Source organism: Schistocerca serialis, chromosome 3 (assembly GCF_023864345.2).
Source record: "Schistocerca serialis cubense isolate TAMUIC-IGC-003099 chromosome 3, iqSchSeri2.2, whole genome shotgun sequence".
Lineage (NCBI taxonomy): Eukaryota > Metazoa > Arthropoda > Insecta > Orthoptera > Acrididae > Schistocerca > Schistocerca serialis.
Window position 1 is genome coordinate 261,251,027 of NC_064640.1, and position 24,119 is coordinate 261,275,145.

The 24,119-nt window shown below is 42.1% G+C and overlaps 1 protein-coding gene across 1 annotated transcript in view; it reads left to right on the forward strand.

Moving 5' to 3' along the window:
• Positions 1-6,013: 6,013 nt before the first annotated feature.
• The window catches only part of LOC126471584 (sodium-coupled monocarboxylate transporter 1-like), a 337,815-nt gene continuing 319,709 nt past the window's right edge, over positions 6,014-24,119 (forward strand). The window contains exon 1 of the mRNA XM_050099818.1: positions 6,014-6,083. Coding sequence (XP_049955775.1) covers positions 6,074-6,083 — 10 coding nt within the window. The 5' untranslated portion in view covers positions 6,014-6,073. The remainder of the gene's footprint in view (positions 6,084-24,119) is intronic.

A 24,119-nucleotide genomic window follows, 5' to 3' on the forward strand; every position in this document is an offset into this window, starting at 1 on the left:
ATCCCACGCTTCGGGTTTGGGAGTGAAGGCTGCGAGTTTTTCGTTGCCGCTTTGATATCACGACGTAACTGGTTGATGGGCCGATTGAGGAGTCGGTCTCACGTGATATGCCATTCCTTCGAAAGCATGTTGCGGACTTTGATAAGGTGAAGGATGTCTTGTGACAACCCCGGTCGGCTGACCTCTTGACCGTGGAGTCGATGCTGACAGAGCTGCAGTAACAGTACATCTACATCTACATCTACATTTATACTCCACAAGCCACCCAACGGTGTGTGGCGGAGGGCACTTTACGTGCCACTGTCATTACCTCCCTTTCCTGTTCCAGTCGCGTATGGTTCGCGGGAAGAACGACTGTCTGAAAGCCTCCGTGCGCGCTCTAATCTCTCTAATTTTACATTCGTGATCTCCTCGGGAGGTATAAGTAGGGGGAAGCAATATATTCGATACCTCATCCAGAAACGCACACTCTCGAAACCTGGCGAGCAAGCTACACCGCGATGCAGAGCGCCTATCTTCCAGAGTCTGCCACCTGAGTTTGCTAAACATCTCCGTAACGATATCACGCTTACCAAATAACCCTGTGACGAAACGAGCCGCTCTTCTTTGGATCTTCTCTATCTCCTCCGTCAGACCGATCTGGTACGGATCCCACACTGATGAGCAATACTCAAGTATAGGTCGAACGAGTGTTTTGTAAGCCACCTCCTTTGTTGATGGACTACATTTTCTAAGCACTCTCCCAATGAATCTCAACCTGGTACCCGCCTTACCAACAATTAATTTTATATGATCATTCCACTTCAAATCGTTCCGCACGCATACTCCCAGATATTTTACAGAAGTAACTGCTACCAGTGTTTGTTCCGCTATCATATAATCATACAATAAAGGATCCTTCTTTCTATGTATTCGCAATACATTACATTTGTCTATGTTAAGGGTCAGTTGCCACTCCCTGCACCAAGTGCCTATCCGCTGCAGATCTTCCTGCATTTCGCTACAATTTTCTAATGCTGCAACTTCTCTGTATACTACAGCATCATCCGCAAAAAGCCACATGGAACTTCCGACACTATCTACTAGGTCATTTATATATATTGTGAAAAGCAATGGTCCCATAATACTCCCCTGTGGCACGCCATAGGTTACTTTAACGTCTGTAGACGTCTCTCCATTGATAACAACATGCTGTGTTCTGTTTGCTAAAAACTCTTCAATCCAGCCACACAGCTGGTCTGATATTCCGTAGGCTCTTACTTTGTTTATCAGGCGACAGTGCGGAACTGTATCGAACGCCTTCCGGAAGTCAAGAAAAATAGCATCTACCTGGGAGCCTGTATCTAATATTTTCTGGGTCTCATGAACAAATAAAGCGAGTTGGGTCTCACACGATCGCTGTTTCCGGAATCCATGTTGATTCCTACATAGTAGATTCTGGGTTTCCAAAAACGACATGATAATCGAGCAAAAAACATGTTCTAAAATTCAGAGATATAGGTCAGAGATATAGGTCTATAGTTTTGCGCATCTGCTCGATGACCCTTCTTGAAGACTGCGACTATCTGTGCACTTTTCCAATCATTTGGAACCCTCCGTTCCTCTAGAGACTTGCGGTACACGGCTGTTAGAAGGGGGGCAAGTTCTTTCGCGTACTCTGTGTTGCGGAGCGTTGAATGTTGCAATTGCTGCGTCAGCGTTGTAGATTTCGGAGTCGAGGTCCGGTGCTAACGACAGAGTGATGTTCCCTCTGTAGGTGGCCCAGCCAGTGCGACCGATGTTGAGTCTTCGAGGCTGAGGGGTGTATTCGACGTCGAGGTTAAAAATAACCGGTAGAAGGTTGGAACTGAGTTCGTGCAGCTGTGAGGAATCGATCAAGTCCTTTCGTAATCGCGATGTCCAGAATGTCCGGAGTGCCACGCGATGTGAGAGCGCTAAACAGACTGACTAAAAGCCTTAACCTGTCAGTACCTCTCCCCTGACGCCCGAAATCCACCGTTTCCCTTCGGCACACTCTGCTAGATTAACACTTCAGAAAGACAGGCTATGATGGGGCAAGATTTTACCAAGTCTTTTACCTACTTGTAGAAGAGTAGGAGAGAAGCACTACTAGATTGCAACTTTGAATCTGTTCGCGAGGTGCACTCAAGTGGTTCATTTGATACGAGAGTGGCTCGAAGAAGGCAAAGTCCAGTTTCGAAACCCAGTCATATCTAAACTGGTGGTGTCTATTGAATTACAGAATGTAACAGATGGAGTATATTAGTAGATACTTACAGTGGAAGCTCTAAGTCTAAGGATTGAAAATTTGCCTCCTACAAGGCAAAGTGTCTACAGATAAGATGCAAACAGAGGTAACACCACATTGTGGACCGAACGAGGTGGCGCAGTGGTTAGACACTGAACTCGCATTCGGGAGGACGACAGTTCAATCCCGCGTCCGGCCATCCTGATCTAGGTTTTCCGTGATTTCCCTAAATCGCTCCAGGCAAATGCCGGGATGGTTCCTTTCAAAGGGCACGGCCGACTTCCTTCCCTGTCCTTCCCTAATCCGATGTGACCGATGACCTCGCTGTCTGGTCTCCTTCCCCAAAACAACCAACCAACCACATTGTGTAAAATGTAATAATGCAGAAATGTAGCTTTATCACAGCACACTTTGGGAACTAGGGAGTGAGAGTACTACAAAAAAGTACACAAACACATTTAATAAAATTGATATACTCTGTCAAGAAGCTTCATTACAGCAGGCGTCCTGCTGCAGCAGGAAACAGTTATTTTGGAAACTATTTCTACGCTGTGAATAAGCCATTCTCCACCACAGACTTTTACCCTCGAGTTCATCAAGGGATGCTGGAGAATGTCTCGCGATTGGCTGGGTAAAAAACTGACAGATTGAAACTTTGATTAGAAATAAAGCGTGTCCGATTGTTTCAGCTGGATGCAAATTTGCCAGAGGAGGGCTTTTCCCTCTCTCAGTTGGCCACATCACTTATTCAGAAGAAACGAGGAGATCTTGGCGTCTCTTTAACTTTAGACAGTCTACAGTTAAAAGTAATCGGTAATGCAACTGCTCACAAAGACGATTTCTGACTGTTTTCATTGTTCTTAGTTCTTTGTACGAGCGTAAAGTTTGTTGTTTTTGCGTTTTTTTTTTCTACTTCAGATAAATATGAAAAACTTTCTCGTTAATACCGCTGCAGGGCGAGGTCGTTACCACAGGTTGTGCAAAGGTCTGACGTTTTAAGGTAATTGCGCTTATGCAAGAAACCGTGACGAACAGAGCGTTCGTAAATTATTCAGTATTCGGAGATGTACTTTTGCTCTTTAACGTAATATGGCCTGCAATGAACTTTAGTGCCAACTTAAATTTTATTGGGTTTGCTTCTAAATAACTTTTCTGCTACCAGTCAAGATTTTCTTTCTTTCATATTTTACACGACCCGTTTCGGGAAGTGATTCCCATTTTCAAGTGTGTATTCTCTTTGTGCTATGTCATTTTTACTTATTGTTGTTGATGTGTGAGATTCTGCTTCGTTTAGTTGACTTTACTGCACTATATAAAAAAACTCGCAATTTTTTAGTTAGTTATCGGTTTTCATATCTAGTTAGTGGCGAAATTTGGAAGAACTTGTACTTACAGTTATCTTATGGTCTATTTCTGCAGAGTCTTTTCAGTGCACAGTATACACTGAGAATAACTTACATAAACAAACAGTTACAAAGTTGTTTTTAGATGTAGTTGACAGATATAATGTTACAGATCTTCCACAAAGTATGATATGCTTTTGTACAGAACGTATTTATCTTAGTAATATAGAATATAATTTGCTTACATGTATTTTACAATGCTACTTATTTCTATGTGTTACTATTTGATTTAAGTATATGGTCAAAGCATCTCAAGAAATTCACCGATCCACTTTCAAGTTTTTCATGTAACAATTTGTCTTCATATTCTCTGTAATGTGAATACATTTACAGTTTTTCTAACAAATTCATTTTATGTCCTTTGGTTAGTCGGTGGAGTATTTCGATATTTTGCTCTACTTTTCTAAATTAATGTCCTGTATTATACATGTGTGTAGCTACTGCTTATGTGTGTCTGCTGTTTGTGTAGGCGTTAGTGTGCTCTGTGTACCAGGTGTTGAAATTTCGGTCTGTTTGTCCTGGTTAGAATATGGAGCATTCCTGGCATGTTACTTTGAATATTCCAGAGACTCAGTATGGGTCATGACTACACTTTATATTATGTATCAGTTATGTTGTAATTTATTTGACGTAGAAAACCCAACTTTTACTTTGTGATTTTTGAATATATGTGCAGTCTTCTGTGATATACTGCCAATGTAAGGAATGCAAGATGTACATTTTCTTACGTCTTTTTCAACTGCGGTGCACTTTGTGTTTGGGTCTTTCTTCACTGTGTCTAGGACTGTGCCAACCATGGAAACACTATAATCATTAGCAACTGTAATCTGTTTCACTATATTCGATCTGTATGCTGGCTGCTTGTGGATGTCCTGGAGACATGAGATTGCAGTGATTGTGGTGTCGGTCATTGTGTTTTTCCTGTAAATTTTGAATCTGCATGTGATGAGGTTTCTTGTAATATTTTGGTCCAGGTAATTGAAACGTTTGTTTTGTTCGTGTTCCATGTAAATGTAATTTTCTCATGGAGATTATTGAAGCAATTTATAATATCTGTTATGTCTTTGGTTCAAATGGCTGTGAGCACTATGGGACTCAACTTCTGAGGTCATCAGTCCCATAGAACTTAGAACTAATTAAACCTAACTAATCTAAGGACATCACACACAGCCGCGCGGGATTTACCGAGCGGTCTTAGGTGCTACAGTCATGGACTGTGCGGCTGGTCCCGGCGGAGGTTCGAGTCCTCCCTCGGGCATGGGTGTGTGTGTTTGTCCTTAGGATAATTTAGGTTAAGTAGTGAGTAAGCTTATGGATTGATGACCTTAGCAGTTAAGTCCCATAAGATTTCACACATACACACACACAGACACACACACACACACACATCACACACATCCATGCCCGAGGCAGGATTCGAACCTGCGTCCGTAGCGGTCGCACTGTTCCAGACTGTAGCGCCTAGAACCGCTCGGCCACCCCAGCCGGCTATGTCTTTGGCATCGCCATTCACTAACAGTAGTGTGTCAACTACATACCTCATACAAAATTCAGTTTCCTTCTGGCAGGATTCTTGACTGCTAAATAACTTTTATTCCAAGTGGTTTATGTATATGTTAGCTATGGTACATAATGTGTATGATCCCATTGCTAAACGCGTCGTGTAAAATATAAATAAAAGGACCTCGTGACTAGTAGCAGAAAAGTTATTTATGAACAAACCCATTGTTTTCACAGTCGCAGCCTTTCAAAAAACCATTTTTAATGGACAAAATCAGATTAAAATTCTATACTACACTGAAACTCTAGCCAGGATCTCAGTCTTTTGAGAGCAGTTCGAGAGTTTGTTGCCGCAAAAATAAAAGTAAAATAACGCGAATTTCACCATGTTCAACTATTTTTATCAGATGCATGGTTTTTTTAGCAACACACACAAACTTTGGAAGTCAACGTTCCCCCTTTTTGGTAACAGCTGCTCTTCATGAGTTAATTTGTTAGTATTGAAACATATTCAGTTACAAATAACGCCACTTCGAATGCACCTGTATATACGCTGTACGGGATATAATCAGCTGAACAAATTTTCCAATTCGTAATGATTCAACATGAACGTGTATAGACTACACACTGCTATTCAGCAATGGAAGTCTCGCTAACCTTGAAGGGCACGCCACTACACCCAAGGAGCTCGTTCATGAACTGTTGCGTAAACCTATCTTCCTACGTCAAAGAGTTGAGAGCACGTAGGTAAATTAGAGCCGGTATCTGGACGGGGAGCCAGAGGAAGAGGGGGAAAACGGGAATCCCGAAAAGCCGCTCTGTGCGGTCGGCAGCAGTGACCTCTGCTGTACATGACGCGGAGGGCTTCTACACCTGCCACAGACCTGCGTGGTGAACGGGGAGGTACAGCCAACAGAGCGCAATGCCGCGAGGTACGTCCACACCTAGAAAGCTAGTAAGTACTTGCGCGCGAAAGACGACATTAACTATTATCGCAAAGCTACCATTTCTATTTCTATCTACTGATATAGATCTGTCGATAGGCTTTTACTGTTTGTTCTGACATTAATATTAAGATTTACGAAAAACATTGCACTTTTTGTTTTTATACGTGCACATTTTTCTAGTCCTTGTTCTTACATTTTACTCTATTTACAAGTATGCGCTAGGTTTCAGTTTGCATATAGATAGCTGCAGTATGTAATCTGCAAAATAATGCCGGTCGCGGTGGCTGTGCGGTTCTAGGCGCTCCACTCCGGAGCCGCGCTGCTGCTACGGTCGCAGGTTCGAATCCTGCTTCGGGCATGGGTGTATGTGATGTCCTTAGGTTAGTTAGGTTTAAGTAGTTCTAAGTTCTAGGGGACTGATGACCACAGCAGTTGAGTCCCATAGTGCTCAGAGCCATTTGAACCATTTTTGCAAAATAATACTGAATTCTATGAAACTCGCTCGAGAGTTTTAAATAGGTGCTAATTGTGTTTTTCAATTTCTTCATATGGGAACGTCGCTATGACTTGACTTTTGCTCTTCATCCTTAGTGTTTTTCGAATGTTGGTTGTGATAGATAATGCACGTTTTCCTATCCATTGAAAATCCAACTTCGACATTTTAAAATTTTATTAATTTATAATTAATTACTTTATTTTTTTGAGCAGAGAACCGTTCAGAATTCAGCCTAACGATTTAATAACAGTTCAGATATCCGCACAACGAAAATTTGCATGATTTCATTACACTTCTGGCACATTCAGACAGAGACGTCTATTGTAGGTATTATTCGAGTCACCATTTCGCTACAATAAAAGCGCTTAAAAGGAAATAACACTGGTCGCTAGGGATAACCTGAAGAGTCAGGAAGCTGCAGAACAACCTGTTAAGAAAAATGTGATAAATAATTACAGAAACATTTCTGGAGAAAAGTCGCGAAGTACTATTCTGTTTCAAATGACGATGACCATGAATCAACCGAATCATGCTGCAACCTTTTCTGCAATATGTAAACCATGTTCCAGAAGCGAAGAAAGAAAGTAGTTTGTTATTTTGTTAGCTCATTCCAGTTGCCTGGATACCACGTTCATGGGCCACTGCATCAAGTTCTGCAGGGGGGTGCACGTCACCGACTGCGACTCTGTTTTCAGTGTTCTGTCCCCCTCCCATGCCCCTACCACCTTCTGCACTCTCAATTACTGCTACAGCCCCACTATTTTTCTGCCATTCTTCCACCTCCCGATTGTTATCTTCACGTTTTGCCTATCCTCAGTTTTCTCGTTCTGGAGGCTCGTATTAGTAGTCTAGAGATGTATTTCCACTCACGTTCCCCTACCGCAATCTGCCAGCAGCAGAGCTTCCTTTATCGCAAGTTGAATCAACAATAGTGGACCATTAGACATATGAATAGCAGATTTAACAGTAAAAATAGGGTTCTATAGTTCAGTTGAAGGAGCAAGAGAATATATTAAAAATTTAATTCCACAAAATGTTAAGCAATTAGATGTAGCACCAATATCCTTCACTGAAATTAATAGTCTAAGCCAAATAGACAATTCATCACGAAAGAATTATCCGAATGAGATAGAAAGCGGTAGATGTTATGAAGATGAACAGACAAACAAATGATTACAATTTCAGAAAAATTAGACGATTAATTTAAGAGAAAGAGCTTCACAAATTGTGCAAGTCAATAACGCTCTGGTCCACCTCTGACGCTTGTGCAAGCAGTTATTCGGCTTCCAAGAATTGAGGGAGTTGTTGGATATCCTCCTGAGGGATATCGTGCTAAATTCTGCCCAAGTGGCGGGCTACATCGGCAAAATTCCGAGATGGTTGGAGGGCCCTGCCCATAATACTCCAAATGTTCTCAATTGGGGGGAGATCCAGCGACCTTGCTGGCCAAGGCAAGGTTTGGCAAGCACGAAGACAAGCAGTAGTAACTCTCGCCGCGTGCGAGCTGGCATTATCCTACTATGAAGGGCGGCAGAACGGGGCGTAGTCATTCGTTGACGTACCGCAGTGCTGTGAGGGTGCTGCGGATGACAACCAAAGGGGCCCTGCTATCAAATGGAACGGCACCCCAGACCATTCCTCCTGACTGTCGGGTCGTCGGTTGGCGAAGGACAGTCAGGTTGGTATCCCACCGCTGTCCCGGGCATCTCCAGACACGCCTTTGTTAGTCATCGGGGCTCAATTCGAAGCGGGACTCGACACTAAGGAAATTCTACATTTTTTTTTTTTTTTGTCATCAGTCTACTGACTGGTTTGACGCGGCCCGCCACGAATTCCTTTCCTGTGCTAACCTCTTCATCTCAGAGTAGCACTTGCAACCTACGTCCTCAATTATTTGCTTGACGTATTCCAATCTCTGTCTTCCTCTACAGTTTTTGCCCTCTACAGCTCCCTCTAGTACCATGGAAGTCATTCCCTCATGTCTTAGCAGATGTCCTATCATCCTGTCCCTTCTCCTTATCAGTGTTTTCCACATATTCCTTTTCTCTCCGATTCTGCGTAGAACCTCCTCATTCCTTACTTTATCAGTGCACCTAATTTTCAACATTCGTCTATAGCACCACATCTCAAATGCTTCGATTCTCTTCTGTTCCGGTTTCCCCACAGTCCATGTTTCACTACCATGCAATGCTGTACTCCAGACGCACATCCTCAGAAATTTCTTCCTCAAATTAAGGCCGGTATTTGATATTAGTAGACTTCTCTTGGCCAGAAATGCCTTTTTTGCCATAGCGAGTCTACTTTTGATGTTCTCCTTGCTCCGTCCGTCATTGGTTATTTTACTGCCTAGGTAGCAGAATTCCTTAACTTCATTGACTTCGTGACCATCAATCCTGATGTTAAGTTTCTCGCTGCTCTCATTTCTACTACTTCTCATTACCTTCGTCTTTCTCCGATTTACTCTCAAACCATACTGTGTACTCATTAGACTGTTCATTCCGTTCAGCATATCATTTAATTCTTCTTCACTTTCACTCAGGATAGCAATGTCATCAGCGAATCGTATCATTGATATCCTTTCACCTTGTATTTTAATTCCACTCCTGAACCTTTCTTTTATTTCCATCATTGCTTCCTCGATGTACAGATTGAAGAGTAGGGGCGAAAGGCTACAGCCTTGTCTTACACCCTTCTTAATACGAGCACTTCGTTCTTGATCGTCCACCTTATTATTCCCTCTTGGTTGTTGTACATATTGTATATGACCCGTCTCTCCCTATAGCTTACCCCTACTTTTTTCAGAATCTCGAACAGCTTGCACCATTTTATATTGTCGAACGCTTTTTCCAGGTCGACAAATCCTATGAAAGTGTCTTGATTTTTCTTTAGCCTTGCTTCCATTATTAGCCGTAACGTCAGAATTGCCTCTCTCGTCCCTTTACTTTTCCTAAAGCCAAACTGATCGTCACCTAGCGCATTCTCAATTTTCTTTTCCATTCTTCTGTATATTACTCTTGTAAGCAGCTTCGATGCATGAGCTGTTAAGCTGATTGTGCGATAATTCTCGCACTTGTCAGCTCTTGCCGTCTTCGGAATTGTGTGGATGATGCTTTTCCGAAAGTCAGATGGTATATCGCCAGACTCATATATTCTACACACCAACGTGAATAGTCGTTTTGTTGCCACTTCCCCCAATGATTTTAGAAATTCTGATGGAATGTTATCTATCCCTTCTGCCTTATTTGACCGTAAGTCCTCCAAAGCTCTTTTAAACTCCGATTCTAATACTGGATGCCCTATCTCTTCTAAATCGACACCTGTTTCTTCTTCTATCACATCAGACAAATCTTCACGCTCATAGAGGCTTTCAATGTATTCTTTTCACCTATCTGCCCTCTCCTCTGCATTTAACAGTGGAATTCCCGTTGCACTCTTAATGTTACCACCGTTGCTTTTAATGTCACCAAAGGTTGTTTTGACTTTCCTGTATGCTGAGTCTGTCCTTCCGACAATCATATCTTTTTCGATGTCTTCACATTTTTCCTGCAGCCATTTCGTCTTAGCTTCCCTGCACTTCCTATTTATTTCATTCCTCAGCGACTTGTATTTCTGTATTCCTGACTTTCCCGGAACATGTTTGTACTTCCTCCTTTCATCAATCAACTGAAGTATTTCTTCTGTTACCCATGGTTTCTTCGCAGCTACCTTCTTAGTACCTATGTTTTCCTTCCCAACTTCTGTGATGGCCCTTTTTAGAGATGTCCATTCCTCATCAACTGTACTGCCTACCGCGCTATTCCTTATTGCTGTATCTATAGCGTTAGAGAACTTCCAACGTATCTCGTCATTCCTTAGTACTTCCCTATCCCACTTCCTTGCGTATTGATTCTTCCTGACTAATGTCTTGAACTTCAGCCTACTCTTCATCACTACTATATTGTGATCTGTCTATATCTGTTCCTGGGTATGCCTTACAATCCAGTATCTGATTTCGGAATCTCTGTCTGACCATGATGTAATCTAATTGAAATCTTGCCGTATCTCCCGGCCTTTTCCAAGTATACCTCCTCCTCTTGTGATTATTGAACAGGGTATTCGCTATTACTAGCTGAAACTTGTTACAGAACTCAATTAGTCTTTCTCCTCTTTCATTCCTAGTCCCAAGCCCATATTCTCCTGTAACCTTTTCTTCTACTCCTTCTCCTACAACTGCATTCCAGTCGCCCATGACTATTAGATTTTCGTCACCCTTTACATACTGCATTACCCTTTCAATATCCTCATACACTTTCTCTATCTGTTCATCTTCAGCTTGCGACGTCGGCATGTATACCTGAAATATCGTTGTCAGTGTTGGTCTGCTGTCGATTCTGATTAGAACAACCCGGTCACTGAACTGTTCACAGTAACACACTCTCTGCCCTACCTTCCTATTCATAACGAATCCTACACCTGTTATACCATTTTCTGCTGCTGTTGATATTACCCGATACTCATCTGACCAGAAATCCTTGTCTTCCTTCCACTTCACTTCACTGACCCCTACTATATCTAGATTGAGCCTTTGCATTTCCCTTTTCAGATTTTCTAGTTTCCCTACCACGTTCAAGCTTCTGACATTCCAAGCCCCGACTCTTAGAACGTTATCCTTTCGTTGATTATTCAATCTTTTTCTCATGGTAACCTCCCCCTTGGCAGTCCCCTCCCGGAGATCCGAATGGGGGACTATTCCGGAATCTTTTGCCAATGGAGAGATCATCATGACACTTCTTCAATTACAGGCCACATGTCCTGTGGATACACGTTACGTGTCTTTAATGCAGTGGTTCCCATTGCCTTCTGCATCCTCATGTCGTTGATCATTGCTGATTCTTCCGCCTTTAGGGGCAATTTCCCACCCCTAGGACAAGAGAGTGCCCTGAACCTCTATCCGCTCCTCCGCCCTCTTTGACAAGGCCGTTGGCAGAATGAGGCTGACTTCTTATGAATGAAATTCCAGTCCGAATGTGCCCGATACCACTACAAATGGGCTTGTTGGTGTACAGGGGTCTGCAGTAGAGGCACAATGATCGCCGTGAGCTCAGCCCCTTGTTGTCACTAAAACACCAGTTGTATGTAGGATCGATGATGGTGATAAATCCAGGGCTCTGAGTGCCTCTCTGACCACTCCTCGGTCCTCACGTTTTGCCGTCTCACTACGTCGACTCTTCCCTTCTTGACGCTGTGTTCAGCCTTCGTTCACCCATCCCTACCAACATCGTCGAATGGTGCCATCGCCCCTGTTTACTCGTAAATGTTGACCGGTTCGCCTATTACTCCAACCGGCTTCTTTGAGCCCAACTACACGTCCACTCCCAAATGCTGATATCAGCGTATATTGTTCACACTCCTGTCTGCGAGGCATAGTAACTGTCTGAGTACACGCAATGAAATTCGTAAATTCTTTACGCCCTGGTGTATGTCCCCTGTGTACTATCCTTGGCAGCTGCGCCGTCAAATTGCGCAGCAGCATCACATCTTTATACGTGTGCCGCCAAAGTCTACAATTTTGTATTTTCCTTCGATACCTGTATGAATATAAATCTGTGACGAATTTGCATAACTCCTTCGCGGTGCGCCGTTTTTTCTTGCTTTAGAGTGTAAACATTCTAAAACACAAAAGCTCATACTGTGTTGATCGAATCCCAAACAGAATTCTGAAAAATTGTTCTAACCTAGTAAATAATGTCGTTACTTGTATATTAAAGAATCACTAATATAGGGAATTTTTTCAGACATATTAAAATACCCAGTTGTTAAACATCTTTATAAGAAAGGTTACAAGAAAGACTTGTATAAGTATCGTCCAGTTTGCTTTCTGATGTCATTTTACAAAATATTCGAAAAAGCAATATACTGAAGAGTAGTCTCAAATGTAAGTAGAAACAGTTAACTTTGCACAAGACAGTTTCATTTCCAGAGGGGTTTCTCGATTGAGAATGCTATTTATATATTCGCTCAGCAAATATTACGAGACTTACCCAATAAAATAACGCCATGTGGTATTTCTTTATCTTTCCAAGCTGTTTGCTTGTGTAGATCATGTTACACTTTGAGAAAAACTTAAGTGTCATGGGACTGATGGCGTTGCTCACAACTGGTTTCAATCGTACTTAACAAACACAACGAAAAAAGTTGTGCTGAATAGTTCCATCAGTGTACTTCTTGCAGACAATACTATTGTTATAATAAATTCCACTAGAGAGAAAGCAACAGAAAATATTTTTAATAATGTTTTTCATGAATTATTGAGTGTTCCTCTGAAAATGTACTCTCTCTTAATTTTGAAAGAAATAAGCGCTACGTTCAGTTTTGTACATCAAACAGTTACACCATCAAATGATGCAGCAAAAGAACAGGAATCAGTAAACGGGTTAGAATGCTCCAAATTTTTGGCATACATGTTGATGAAGACTTTAACTCGAGAAACTATGTTCCTGAGCAGCTCAAACAATTAAGGTCAGTTACTTTTGTTCTTCCTATAATACTTAGTCCTAAAACCAACGAAGCAAGCTCCTGACATATTTTGCATGTTTCCACTCAATAATGTCCGATGGTATAATTTTCTGGATTTACTAGCAAGCGAGGAAGAAATTACTGATTGCAAAAAACCGAAGGGTAAGAAAAATATTTGGTGTTCACCCACAGTCGTCAAGTAGGCACCTCTTCAAGGAGTGAGGCATTTCATCTGCACAATATGCACTAACAGAAAAAAATCGCAACACCAAAAAATAACTAATCTAGAATAAAGGAATTTCGGCAATACTTTTGAGTAGGTATCGTATTTAAGTGATTAACATCGCAAGATCCCAGATAAATCCAAGCACAAGATAACCCATTGCAAATGTGAAATGTTGGTACATTAATCACCGAGGTAAGCTGCGCGGGGTAGCTGCGCGGTCTTGGACGTCCTGGCACGGTTTGCGCGGCTCCTCCCGTAGGAGGTTCGAGTTCTCCCTCCGGCATGGGTGTGTGTGTTGTCATTAGCGTAAGTTAGTTTAAGTTAGATTAAGTAGTAGTGTGTAAGCCTAGGGACCGATACCTCAGCAGTTTGGTCCCATAGGACCTTACCACAAATTTCCAATAAAATAACCGAGGCAACCGTCAGAATGTTGAATGCAAGCATGCAAACATGCATGCATTGTGTTGTACAGGTGCCGGATGTCGGTTTGTGGGATGGAGCTTCATGCCTGTTGTAATTGGTCGCTCAATACTGGAACGGTTATTGCTATTTGTGAACGACGCTAGAATTGTCAGATGATGTCCCGTATGTGCTCGATTGGAGACAGATCTGGTGACTGAGCAGGCGAAAGCAACATGTCGACACTCTGTAGAGCATGTTGGATAACAATAGCGGTATGTGAGCGAGCGATGTACTGTTGGAATACACCCTGTGGAATGCTGCTCGTGAATGGCAGCACAACGGGTCGAATCACTAGACTGACGCACAAATTTGCAGTCAGGATGTGTGGGATAACCACGAGAGTGCCCCTGCTGTTATACGAAACGGCACCCCAAACCATAGCTCCGGAGCTGTCCCTGAAGTAACCGATCTATAATAGTTCGTTGTGTCACAGTGGTGCCAATAGCTGCACAAACTGCAGTTGCAGATGCAGTGCAATGCGCCAGAGCCATAGGCCGAATACGATGCCCTTCCCTCTCGGTACCATCTGGAGCCCGGTCTCCTTGCGGCCGTTCATTCTCGTGACCACCGCTGCCAGCAGTCATGTACAGTGGCTGCATACCTGCCACGTTTTTCTGCAGTATCGTAGAAAGAACATACAGCTTCTTGTAGCCCAATTACACGAGCTCGTTCAAGCCCAGTGAGGTATCGACAATGGCGTCTTTGTCACCTCAAAAGTATTCTTGACTGATATCAACTCACCACGCCCAATCTTAAAGGTAACTAAGGCTCACGACCATTACAGTGTGTATTTAAAGCACACCTCATCTGCATATTCATAGTTGCGGTATTAGCGCCACCTGTATGTGAGTGGCGCGACGTTTGAACACACCTTGTCTTTCATCTTGGTGTTGCAATTTATTTTCACTCGGTGTATATATTCGCTAACGAAATTCGTCATAAATAATCCATCACAATTTGAGAAGAATAATGTTGCCCAGACATACAACGGTGGATGAAAGAATGATAGCCGGCCGAAGTGGCCGTGCGGTTAAAGGCGCTGCAGTCTGGAACCGCAAGACCGCTACGGTCGCAGGTTCGAATCCTGCCTCGGGCATGGATGTTTGTGATGTCCTTAGGTTAGTTAGGTTTAACTAGTTCTAAGTTCTAGGGGACTAATGACCTCAGCAGTTGAGTCCCATAGTGCTCAGAGCCATTTGAACCATTTGAAAGAATGATACTTTTTACCCATTATTAAAACTGTCAGTGCCCGAGAAAGGAGTCCGGCAAGCAGCATTAAAAGTTTTTTTATCTTTTTCCCAATACCATAAAATGTCTGACAGGTAGCGAAGCAAGTTTCAAATCTAATCCAAACTTATTTCTCCTGGACAGCTCGTTCCATTCAGTGGACGAATTTTTAATTAAAATTGGTAGCCTGTAAAAAACTAGTATTTGAGGGTTGAGTAACACTTAGGCGGTTTTTTGTTCTACTGATTGTTTTTAATTGCGTGAACTAGTTTTAAAATTAAAAAAAAGATCAGTGGAACAAAAAACCGCTTAAGTGTTATTCAACCCTCAATATGGAAACGTTCTATCAAGAAGTGACGGAGGAATCCATAAACAACCTAGTTTTCAATTCTAGGGACATGATTAGGCTAGCAAACATACCGCGCAAAAGAATTAAAGCATCACTTTTTAAAACTCTCTCAGTTTCCCCCATTGCGACGTGTAAGTTTAAACTTTGGCTTAAAGATGCCTATTACCTTTCTCTGTAACGGTGTAAAAGCACCCTGCAACGTCACCCTTGGGCAAGGTGACGCTTCAAACACAAAAAAAAAGCCAAACCAGGTCTTAGAAGTTCGTGTGATATGTAATACGGGTCAATAATGTCACATTGGCACCAAATTTCACCATAATTCTTATCAGCGCCGCAGCCGTGGACGTGTCATACGATGGTAAGGTAGGTCGTCACATAGTCTAACATAACAGTTGCGACACGTAGCCTTGATTATGTTGCCTACAGCGGCAGCAGCGCCCCAAGTGGCCGGTAGGTTGAACTGTGAGTTCGACGCGATCGTGAAAGCGAATAGTGATTATTTATTTTGATTTATACAATGGTTCTTACCATGAGGAGCGTGTGTAGCACAATAAATTGCAGGAACAACAGAAAGAAGACACCACAGCAGTCTTTTTTTAGGTTTCCTAAGGATCCTGAGAGGTATTACTAAACTGTATCGTCAGGATTCACTTGCAAACTATATGTGTATAAATGATGAATGTTTCGTTTTAGGAGCAGAAAATGGCTAGTTAATAGCAGACGAGAAGACCTTATGAAGATAGACCCAGTTTACCTGTACAATAATAGTAGATTTTGTCCGCTACATTTCGAACAAAACCAGTTTATGAACGCAGACAATAACAAACTCGTGTGGAATGCAGTACCCACACTGACATTCCAAATAAGCCACCTCAACTGACGATGAAGAGGAAACTGCCACAAAGATTCGACAGTCAATCTGAAGCTGTAAAACAGTCCTATGACACAGAAGCAGTCAGTTCAACTCTCCTTGTATCAGTGCCAGATTCGTGTGAACATCAACACAGACCTGCTTTGAAGTGGTTAGATTAAGTGAAGGTGTTCGTGTCTTAAAAAAGCGTGTGAAGTGTCAGAATGTGCAGATCGAGCGAAACTATTACGGGACAAGGAAAGTGCCTACAGACAGATTGTTTGAAAATAATTCAAATATTTGGTTCTTCGTGAAATGTAATGTAATCAGCTCATTGAAATGTTTTCAGCATATTTCTCCCACTATTTGGCAGTTGCTTGTCCCACTTAGAATAATATAGAGATGAAGGTCGTACTTGTAGCAACAGGCGGCAATGACACACACAGTAGGCGTACAGAACGATAAATGAGCTGTCGATCGCTTTTGCATGTAGAGGTACATGTCTGTGCTTCTCACATGTGAACCTGTGTGTTTATATTCTTTTGATATCAACGTGGTAAGCTGCAATTCTGTCCAATGTCACAAGTGTTTCTTCACGAATGTGTTGTAGCTTGCCGCTCTATTCATGGTTTTTGTCCCTCTTGCGCTTATTTTAGAATCACTTTTAGAAACATATATGCCTTCTGATACTACACAAACTCTTGGAGGCAAGAAAATAACTCGAATAATTCGGAAATTACGTAGGAAATGGATGCAAACAAACATTATGCTTACGACGCGTTTGACGTTCACCTAACCTGCAACTTGGAGCGCTAGTGTCGCTCCATCCGTCAAACAACACCTTTTAAGCAGTGAGTGTCGCGACTGTTATGTTAGAGTGTGGGTCGTCGCGCCCCGACCTCAGCGCCGTATTCTGCCTGTTTACATATCTCTGTATTTAAATACGCATGCCTATACCAGTTTCTTTGCGCTTCGATGTATTTTCCTCGTTGACCTTTAAGAAAACAGCGTGATATCAATGCTTAGTATTACCGTTCGGAAATACGTGGTGGTGGTGTCAAGAGAAAGAGCAAGTGTTGACACCTTTCTGTGTGAAATGCCACCGAGCGCGAACGTGACATCGCAGGGTGCAACTTTTTATATACCATTACAGAGGAAGGTCGCAGACATGTTTGAGCGAAATTTCACACTTCTGCGTCCCAATGCGGGAAAGAGCGGGGGTTTCAAATTAGAGACCCTTCAACTTTTTTGCGTAGTGTAATAGGCCGCCCGCTGTGACCGGGCGGTTCTAGGCGCTTCAGTCCGGATCCACGCGGCTACTACGGTCGCAGGTTCGAATCCTGCCTCGGGCATGCATGTATGTGATGTCCTTAGGTTAGTTAGGTTTAAATAGTTCTAAGGGACTGATGATATCAGATATTCAGTCCCATAGTGTTCAGAGCCATTTGAACCATTTCGTAGTGTAATATACTCATTAACGTTAATACTTATCATGTGTACATATCATTTAAGCTGACTTATGCCACATTTGAGTTGAAAAATCGTTGGCATTGTATATGGAACATGTAACTAACGAACAAACAAACTAATATAACTAATGCAATATTACGAAAGTTTGTTATTAATTAAATTACCTTACATTTATATTCGTTTTCACGTTTCTGGTACTTACTGATAGATGTCGCACTGGCTGCTGACAGGAAATGGACTTTCACAATTTAAACTGGAATACACTGTAAAAACAAATCTTGTGAAACCACTGCAAAACTGACTACGGTATAATAATAATTTAAATACAATTATATCTTATCTTGCGAAAGAATACAAACACGTTGAGTACTGAATGACAGCTCTTTTTATATGTTGGTAAACCAATATAATGCCCATAAACAAAAAACAATTAATTTCTGGAGTCTGTCTCATCACTTAAATAACCAGGAATGTGAAATATTACGAGAATATGATATCATGAAAACGGATGATAGATATAAACAGTAAAACGTCGTTTCACATCATCTGGTGTATTCGGGATCTCCTTGTCAATAATGTCTTTTAGTGAATTGATTTCTCACATCTTCTAGGTGTAATTCATTAATGGTGTGCTTTCGGATGTTCGGTAAAAATTTTGTTGTCAGTTATATTCACGGTATTTCTATCATCAACCCATTCGTCTTACTCAGGTACTGTGAGATCTGTTTTTATGCATGCTCGCTGCTGGGACTCCAGCCACAACCGAGTTGGAAATTTGTGGCATGATCTTATGGGACCAAACTGCTGAAGTCATCGGTCCCTAAGCTTACACACTACTTAATCGAACTTAAACTAACTTACGCTAAGACAACACACAAACCCATGCCCGAATGAGAACTCGAACCGCCGACGAGGGGAGCCGCACGAACCGTGACAAGACGCCTCTGACTGCGCGGTCCGAGTAGGACTCCTGGCACCCATTACGCTCTTTGATGCTCACTTGTTTTACAGAAACTGTTCTGTTATTCTGCGAAACATCCATTCTCAAACTATTTTCCAGCTTTGGTGGATGTCACGGCTGGCGAGATCTTTCGAAAGATTCCGCAATTATGCTGTCCGAGAGATTTGATATTTGTACTACAGTACTGATCTGTCATATTTGATTTCACTATAACAACTCTAAGACAAAAAGACAAGACACCACGAAGGAATTATCCGAATGGTACGGAAATCGGTAGGTGTAATGTACACGAAAAGAGAAACAAATGGGTACAATTTCAGAAAAGATGGATGATTTATTCAAGAGGAAGAGCTTTACAAATTCAACATCTACATCTACATAGCTACTCTGGAAATCGCACTTAAGTGCCTGGTAGAGGGTTCCTCGAACCACCTTCACAATAATTCTCTGTTATTCCAGTCTCGAACAGCGCGCGGAAAAAAACTAAACCTCATATCTTTCCGTGCTAGCTCTGATTCCCCTTATTTTATTGTGATGATCATTCTCGCTCATGTAGGTCGGTGTCAACAAAATATTTTCGCATTCGGTGGGAAAAGTTGGTGATTGAAATTCTGCGAGAAGATCCCACTGCAACGAGAAATGCCTTTATTTTAATGATGTCCACTCCAAATCCTGTTATCATGTTCGTGACACTCTCTCCCCTGTTTCTCGATAATACAAAATGTACCGCCCTTCTTTGAACTTTTTCGATGTACTCCGTTAATCCTATCTGGTAAGACTCCCACACCGAGCAGCAGTATTCTAAAAGAGGACGGACAAGCGTAGTGTAGGAAGTCTCTGCATTAGATCTGTTGCATCTCCTAAGTGTTCTACCAATAAAACGTATTCTTTGGTTCGCCTTCCCCACAGCATTTTCTGAGTGTTCTTTAGAATTTAAGTTGTTCCTAATTGTAATTCCTACGTATTTAGTTGAATTTACGGCCTTTAGATTTGACTGATTTATCGTGCAACAGTACTTTAACGGATTCCTTCTAGCGTTCATGTGGATGACCTCACACTTTTCTTTACTTGGTATCAATTGCTAATTATTGCATCATAGAGATATGTAAATCGTTTTGCAATTGGTCTTGATCTTTTAATGACTTTACTAGACGATAAACGACAGCATAATTTGCAAACAACCTAAGACGACTGCTCAGATTGTCTCCTAAATCGTTTATATAGATAAGAAACGACAGAGTGCCTGTAACACCACCTTGGGGAACACCAGAAAACACTTGTGTTTTAGTCGATGACTTTCCGTCAATTACTACGAACTCTGGCCTCTCTGGCAGGAAATCACGAATCCAGTCGCATGTTCCATAAGCACGCAATTTGATTACAAGCCGCTTGTGAGGTACGGTGTCAAAAGCCTTCTGTAAATCTAGAAGTACGGGATCAATATGAAATCATTTGTCGATAGCACTCAACACTTCGTGTGAGTAAAGAGCTAGTTGTGTTTCACAACATCGATGTTTTCTAAATCCGTGATGACTATGTGTCAATAGACCGTTCTCTTCGAGGTTATTCGTAATGTTCGAAAACAATATATGCTCAAAAATCCTGCTGCATATCGACGTTAATGATGTGGGCATGTAATTTAGTGGATTACTCCTATTGCCTTTCCTGAATATTGCTGTGACCTGTGAAACTTTCCAATCTTTGAGTACGGATGAGTCGTCGAACGAGTGCTTGTATATGATTGTTAATTATGGAGCTATTGCATCAGCCTACTCTGAATGGAACCTAATTATATTCAGTTTGGTCAGGAAGACTTGCTTTTATTAAGTGATTTAAGCTGCTTCACTACTCAGAGGATATCTACTTATAAGTTATTCTTAATGGTAACTATTCTTGATTCAGATTCTGGATTATTTACTTCGTCTTCTTTGGTGAAGTAATCTCAGAAGGCTGTGTTTAGTAACTCTACTTTAGCAACAAATGGTTCAAATGGCTCTGAGCACTATGCGACTCAACTGCTGAGGTCATCAGTCGCCTAGAACTTAGAACTAATTAAACCTAACTAACCTAAGGACATCACACACATCCATGCCCGAGGCAGGATTCGAACCTGCGACCGTAGCGGTCACGCGGTTACAGACTGAAGCGCCTTTAACCGCACGGCCACACCGGCCTGCTCTTTAGCAACAATAACAACACTGCTTATTGTAGCTACTAAAGAAATCAGACTTGGCGTATTGCAGTGAAGGTCAAGGCAAGCATTACAAAATGTTAGAACGTCTCCCAGGTGTGCAAAAAAATACGTACCACTCTGCTGTTCTAGGGTTACGTCACCCCCACCTCGCCGGATAACTGGGTAGTTTGTTGGCACAGTTATAGGAAGTTGGTAAAGAAAGGCAGAGGTAAGAAGAGTGAATGTCATTCTTTCTTTCTGTTTTAGCAATCGTCGCCGAGCTCACTATCATAATCTTGGAAAATCCAGAAGAAACTAATTAATAAAGCGTCTGGAGCTCTCCATAAGCCTCTCATGTCTCATGAGTAGTGCGAATTGGTGAGCTGCTTAGGAATCACATTTATCTGTTTACCTACTTTTCTCACAACTCTAGACTCTTGTCTTGGATTCTTATAGTGCGTCGAAAAATTCCATACTCAATGATCAAATCACATGATAGAAACGACTTGCAAAATGATTTAGATAAGATATCTGTATGGTGCGAAAAGTCGCAGTTGACCCTGAATAAAGAAAAGTGTGAAGTTATTCACATGAGTACTAAAAGAAATCAGCCAAATTTCTATTACGCGATAACTCACACAAATCTGAAGGCTGTAAATTCAGCTAAATACTTAGGGATTACAATTACAAATAACCTAAATTGGAACGATCACATAGATAATAGTGTGAGTAGAGCAAACCAAAGACTGCGATTCATTGGCAGAACACTTAGAAGGTGCAAAAGGTCTACTAAAGAGAGTGCTTACACCACGCTTGTCCGCCCGATTCTGGAGTATTGCTGTGCGGTGTGGGATCTGCATCAGGTGGGACTGACGGATGACATCGAAAAAGTACACAGAAGGGTAGCTCGTTTTATATTATCGAGAAATAGGGGAGATAGTGTCACAGACATGATACGTGAATTGGAGTGGTAATCATTAAAACAAAGTCGTTTTTCGTTGTGACGGGATCTTCTCGTGAAATTTCAATCACCAGTTTTCTCTTCCGATTGCGAAAACATTCTGTTGGCACCCACCTATATAGGGAGAAATGATCATCACGATAAAATAAGAGAAATCAGGGCTCGCACAGAAAAACTTAAGTGCTCGTTTTTCCTGCGTGCCGTGAGTGGAACGATAGAGAGACAGCTTGAAGGTGGTTCATTGAACCCTCTGCCAGGCAGTTTACTGTGAATAGCAGAGTAATGACGTAGATGTAGATGTAGATGTGTATTTCTTAAAATATTAGCCGAGTAATCTACGTTGCCCAGGTATGTGTTTATTCCAGTTTTCTATTTGTGCATCTTCCCCTTCCTCGTCTCTCTGTACATCTGCACAATCCCCACTCTCTGTCGACCTCCTGCACCCACCACTCACTGTCCCTTTCCCCCTGCCCCTCACTCTGTCATCCTCCTCTTCCCCCCTCTCTTTGTCAATCTGCTCTTCCCTCCTTATTTCCACCTACTCCTTTCGCCTCCCTGTCCTCCTTCCCCCCACAATTCCAATTCCTCTTCCCACTCTCTTTTTCAATTCCCCCCCTTCTCTCTGTCCATCTCCTCCTCCTCCTCCCTCTGTCCATCTCTTCCTTCCCCTCTCCCTATTCATCTCCTCTTCTTTCCCTTCTGTGTCCATCTACTCCTCTCATCTCTCTATGTCCATCTCCTCCTCTTTCCTTTCTCTAACAATTTCCTACTCACCTTGTGTCTATTCATCTCCTCCTTCCCCACCTCTTTGCTGTCTCTTTCTCCCCCTGTCTCTGCCCATCTCCCCCTCTTTCCTTTCTCTGTCCATATCTCGCTCGTCAGATATATTTCACACATACTTAACAAATTTCACGCGTACTTGCACGGATATTTCACCTGCATGTCCAGGGAATTTTGCCCGTCAGTTTCATTTTAACACAGCTCAATATTTATGACATGCTATCTCCTGAACTATGTGCTGTACAATAATATCGCTTTCCAGGTACATCCATTGATCTATTTGTCTACTGTCTGGGAAATGCGTGGTGAATAGAGTCAGTAACAAATAAGTAATAAATTAAAACTTCAAGCATGATGCGGTAGATTTCGGGCATCTCAGTATTTGGCGTCATATCTCCTCTATATCTGTGTGTGGTACTATGATATATTTTTGTACGTGCATTCAGTGGCAGATGTGGATGCTGTTTACGGGAAGTTTTGCGAAAGAAGCCATAAATTTAAACTTCTAGCAGGACGCTTAATTTTTTACAGATTTCAGTGTTTATGACGTCATATCTCCTGAACTAAGTGACATACAGTGATGTAATTGTTCTGGTACATTCAATGGTGTACGTGAATACCGTTCGCAAAATGCGTCACGAATGCCGTTAGTATTGAAGAATTAATAAACTAAAAAGTCATGCTTCATGCTGCATCTTTACAATGTGAACAGCGAAAATATAGTAAGTGATAACCTTTTTATATTCCATTCTTCAAGGTTTGAAATTATGTGTAAAATTTGTTGCAAGTCTCTAAGGGCTCTCATTTTCAAATACTGGATAACTTAAGTAAGGGTATTCTCGTGTCGTGGGGGCTACACTGCTTTTTCACCCTCGCTCCTTTGGTAGGTAGGTAGTTCCGCCCCCCCCACCCCCCCCCCCCCAGTGATTTTTTTCACATAGTACATGATATGTATACCAAGTCGGGTTGAAATTGGTCAAGTAGCTTAGGAGGAGATGTGAAACATACATACATATATATATATATATTCACTGCTGGAAAAAACTAGTATACCCGGAAAGACGCTGTCGATTTTCATCCGACGACGGCGTATGCCAGCTGGGGGACAGCAGATGTAGTCATTATAGATTCAACTTCGTCCGCCAACAGGTAAGTTTAGTTGCATAGCTACCAGAGCGCCATCTGTGTTTACTATTTAATAAGGAATACTCACAGCTAGAAGGATCAGTGTAGTGCAAATGTGTGAAGCAATCAGGAAAGCATGCTAAGGAGACGCACTTGTGCCCCCTACAGCCACCTGAGCGAGTTTGAAAGGAGTCAAATTTTGGTCTTCCCAGTGGCGAGACGGTCCTTTCGAAGAATTACCACACAAGCTAAACGTGTTGCCTCAGTTGTGCAGCGATGCTGGTATCAATGGTCACATGAACATTCTCACACCTCTAGAGGAGGCTCTGGTCGTTCACGCAGCATAGACGTTCGTCGGGATCCTCGTATTGTAAGGGCAGCAGTGGCTGATCGTACAGCTACCATAGCACATACACTACTGGCCATTAAAATTGCTACACCAAGAG